Here is a 4,447-nt window from a genome sequence, read left to right as displayed (position 1 = left end):
AATTACAAAATGGTTACGTTACTACCGGTCACAACTAGTAACGAAAATATCCCAACGCAAGTTCGGTAACAACAAGGCAAATAGAATATAACGCTTACCTTATGTAATATTCCAGATGTGAGGCAGCAAAGAGAGCTCTGTTTGCACCATTCATCTCTGCAATCAAAAGAGAACAAAAAGGGCCCAAACCACAGGGTTCGGAATATATTATGAATAAATGTCTGAAGGACCTACGAAGCTTGCGGTAAGCTCAAATCTCGATACCCCTCTAAAAATGTCTGTGTCTCTGATGGAGTGTCGCAGCCACACAAAAATTAATATATCCGATCAAGCAAAAAAAAGGCATTCTCGATCATGTCGAAACAGTATGTAGTTAAATGAGTTTCTCCCTCGTCTTCATAAAATGGCCGCTCTTATCTCTCTCAGATAAGGTTGTTGGTCACGACCTCCTAGGTGTCTATGGTGGATAATGAATCTCCAAAACTTTCCCCCAATCAACAGGTGATCTCGAACAAGATATTTCCCCCGAACAAGGAATTTCGGTATCGAACAAGGACCCTAAAATAGTTTAAGCTAAAACTTCCTACACACACACATGTAAAATTCGTTACCTCTAAGTAAATTTAAGAGGAATTAAATACCAAGCGTTCCTCAATTACACATCTTCCAGTATATCCGTAATCTACAATGGCCGCCATAAGAAAAGAAATTATTTAGATAAGCGTACTTACTCGAAGAAAAAAAGTTTCACGTTAAAGCCCGATGAACGGTAAAATGCTGCAGACTACTTGTCTCGCAATTAATACGGGTAGAATTGCCAAAGTTTTTAACTAACAGTGGTGGCAAAGATTACCCACGTGTTTTTCTTTTCTCACGCAGAACGGCTTAGTTGTTCGTTCGATCAGAGTCGGAATCGGAAAGAAAAAGCATGTACAATTTTGGATCGCGCTGTAAGGTCCTGCCACCTGGCGGAACTAATCCAACGCATAGAAGTAGAAATTTATATACAGGGCGTACCGAATGTAAAATACGGAATGATGCAAAGAAGAAATGAACTTGTTACAAACCAATTCTGTGTATATTCGTAAAAAACCCAGTAGATTTTAACAATATTAATATTTTTTTTAGTAATATTTAATAATAATAATAATGTGCGAGGAAAAAAATTCCAAATTAAGAAATACCCTCACGGGTTTCTGTTACAGTTTCTACAGCGCTCTTGAAAATTGGTAATATAAGTTACTCTGTTATGATGTGTGGCCGTTTACATGCCCTTTTTATTTTGTCAAACGTTTCTCGTGTACTGTGATCTTTTTTCGGTTATCTCTCTTTTGTTTTTTTAAATGATCTGAGGTTTTCTTCAAAAAATGGAGGAGGTTTACACACATATTTCGTCTGCAGTACTTCTAGATACGCCTTCAATCCGTGGTTACATGGTGTTCTCAGTTATTACTTTGAGGGCCAATCTTTCTGTTTCTTGATCAATTTATTTGGCAAATAAGTACTTCGACAACGATTGGATCCATGGAACTTATTCGGCAAATAGACTCATTGAGAGGGGGAAAGACTAGGCCTAAAATAAGTGAAGTTTTGCAGTTTTTCTCTTCTACTAGCCTCTTTACTTGTGAAACCCAAAATATAGGCAAGCTTAGTCAATTGTGACATTCTACAGAACCTACCCTGGGAAAAGTCAAAATACACCATGCTTAAAAATTTCGTTTTGTGACACAACATAGTTGTTAAAATAAATGCTACATGTACCGGGTGATCCAGTAAGACCGTTCCTCGGCCATATCTCGAGAACCGTTCGTCATATGACTTAGGGGTGAAAAAAATTATTGGGTAAATCGGTCATGAAGAATCGCTGGAAAATATTTTCAAGTTCTAAAAATAACCAACAGAGGGCGTAACTGCAATTTTAAATTTTAAAATTGCATTCTCTTTCAATTTCGCGTAATAAACTAAAAAAATTTTTTTCACATTTTTAAAGGGAACCAGTTTATCTATCATTTTCGTAAAAACAAAAACTCAGTAATTTCAAAAACAAAGATGGTGTGGGGCGTTCAATTGTTTTTGCAATAACCTGCTTTAACTTCTTAACCGTTTGACCGATTGTAACAAATTTGGTATCGTTGAAAAGAGCATTCCTTGGGCAACAAGAATCAACAACAATGTAGTTAATTTAGTTGAATCCTTCTCCGCCAGGGGACTAGTTTTGACACAGATCCAAAATCCTAAAAAAATTAAATTAAATGATATGACTAAGTAGCCAAATAACATCCAAAGAGGCCAGTGAAAACCGTTTTTAAAAATCTCGTTTCTACCCTCAAATATTGGGAAAATGATATTAATTAATTAATTAATAAAAATGCTTAACTTGTATCTTAAATTTACTTTTTATGTATTTCCGGTATTCGTCGATGGCACGAAAGATTGTTTGGAAAAGGACCCTATACTTTTAGGTAGGCCTTGGAAATTTAAACAAATGAAACACGATGCATTATAAAATAATAACAGCCGTAATTTTTAAATTACTCTGCTGCGTTTACATTCAGAAAGTGCAGTTTTTTTAATTTGTAATCTTTTCTAAAATGCCGATTACTAACCAAAAAGCATTTAATATGCTGGCGATATATTCTTGTTGCCCAAGGAATGCTCTTTTCAATAATACCAAATTTGTTACAATCGGTCAAACGGTTAAGAAGTTAAAGCAGGTTATTACAAAAACAATTGAACGCCCCTTGTTTTTGAAATAACTGAGTTTTTGTTTTTACGAAAATTATAGATAAACTGGTTCTCTTTAAAAATGTGAAAAATGAATTTATTATGCGAAATTGAAAGAAAATGCAATTTTAAAATTTAAGATGGCAGTTACGCCCTCTGGTGGTCATTTTTAGAACTTGAAAATATTTTCCAGCGATTCTTCATAACCGATTTACCCAATAATTTTTTGCCCCTAAGTCATACGACGAACGGTTACCGAGATATGGCCGAGGAACAGTCTTATTGGGTCACCCGGTACAGACAATTTGATGATTTTCTCGATATCGGATAAGCTTTTCGAACGAAAACGGGAGCTACAGGACTGCTGAACAGTTCACTGGAGGAGTGTGATAGCAAGAATTTTTTGAGTTAATAAATAAGGGGTGGTAAGCATTAAGGTTTGCGAATCGTTTTCAAATCCAATTTATGGTCGTCTAAGAACAAAAAGTCAAATCAATGCTTTATTATGGATTTTCGACAAGTGAGTGACAATCCGTTGAAGTGCAGATGGATTACGTATGCTATGCCCGTAACATATTATCAATATTCGTTTTAAAATCCTCCAAACCTTTTTTATTAACTGCATAGTATGGAAGTTGTTCTGAACGTTGAATCCATGCCGCTACCTTCGGAAATTTGCCTGAATCAATTGGAACCAAAACGTTCAAGGAGGTTATGCTTGAGATTAAGGAGAAGTCAGCTATGGTGATATTGTCACCTGCCACCCACATCTTCCCTTCCAAGAATGTCTCCAAAAAGTTGTAAATTTTATTGGCGTTTTCCTTAAGATATTCTGGGATCGTTTTACTTCCTCGAAAGTAGATGGGCTCCTGTTATAGGACACAAAGTAGTTTAGAGCTATACATTGAAAGCACTCACAACAATGTTTCTCATTCCAAGGAAAGCCCAACCGGAATCGAAATGTAGCCTTTGGTCCACTAAAGCACGTTTGGCGAAATCTTTTGGATAAAGCGAATCGTCTTTTCCGTACTTCGATACCAAATATGCGTTAATAGCGTGACTATCCCATACGATCGTACCATCATCATCAACCAATGTAGGCAGTGTGTGCTGAGGGTTAATCTGTAAGGAAGACGATAAACTCCGCCTGTACATCTGCAGATCTTACCTTTATAAATTCTGGTTTCAAGTGATCCCCGGCAAAGTAATCCAACTCAACGTGTTCTAGAGTGATTCCCAAAGCTGCAGCTGTCAGATAAACTGACCTTACTGGCGGGCTGAGGTCGATAACGTATAACTTAGGGGACATATTGTTTTGTCGTCGGTTGAAGATACGAAACTAAGCTTGCAGCGGATGCACACGCATAATATGTACGACCATTGACGGTCGTCGGAAATCCCACAAACGCACACAGCCGCAGGACTTCAATTTCTGGGCCGACCGATAAAAAAAACCCAACATTTATTCTTAAAAGTTATCGCCTAGGTACTTCTTAAAGGTGACCTCATTAATTTTATTAATAATCGAAAGGCGATACGACAATATCTGGTTCTGGGTCAGTTTGTTGACCGTTTTTAAACAATTTACACTAATCTACTTTAAGGGCACTATTTTGACATAGGAGTCTCACACTTCAAAATCTTTTTAGTATTTAAATTGTAAACGTATTGAAATACATTATGTAGGTAATTACCAATGTTTTACAAATTAAACTTACAGAAA

General features: G+C 36.5%; 1 protein-coding gene across 2 annotated transcripts; it reads right to left on the bottom strand.

Annotated features, from left to right (window-relative positions):
• Positions 1-3,198: 3,198 nt before the first annotated feature.
• On the bottom strand, positions 3,199-4,143 carry LOC116175139 (glutathione S-transferase 1-like). 2 transcript variants are annotated; one of them, XM_031493250.1, is made up of 3 exons: positions 3,893-4,143; positions 3,646-3,846; positions 3,199-3,593 (listed from the first exon to the last, which is right to left on the bottom strand). In XM_031493250.1, exons 1-3 carry the CDS (start codon positions 4,031-4,033, stop codon positions 3,285-3,287), a joined length of 651 nt encoding a protein of 216 aa, XP_031349110.1. In that variant the 5' UTR covers positions 4,034-4,143; the 3' UTR covers positions 3,199-3,284. The 2 variants fall into 2 exon arrangements, with proteins under 2 accessions (XP_031349110.1, XP_031349109.1); XM_031493249.1 differs by having other exon boundaries at positions 3,643-3,846; positions 3,893-4,133.
• Positions 4,144-4,447: the final 304 nt, after the last annotated feature.

The sequence above is a fragment of the Photinus pyralis genome, unplaced genomic scaffold, assembly GCF_008802855.1.
Source record: "Photinus pyralis isolate 1611_PpyrPB1 unplaced genomic scaffold, Ppyr1.3 Ppyr1.4_LG6, whole genome shotgun sequence".
Classification (NCBI taxonomy): domain Eukaryota; kingdom Metazoa; phylum Arthropoda; class Insecta; order Coleoptera; family Lampyridae; genus Photinus; species Photinus pyralis.
This window is presented reverse-complemented; position numbering and strand designations above follow the sequence as displayed.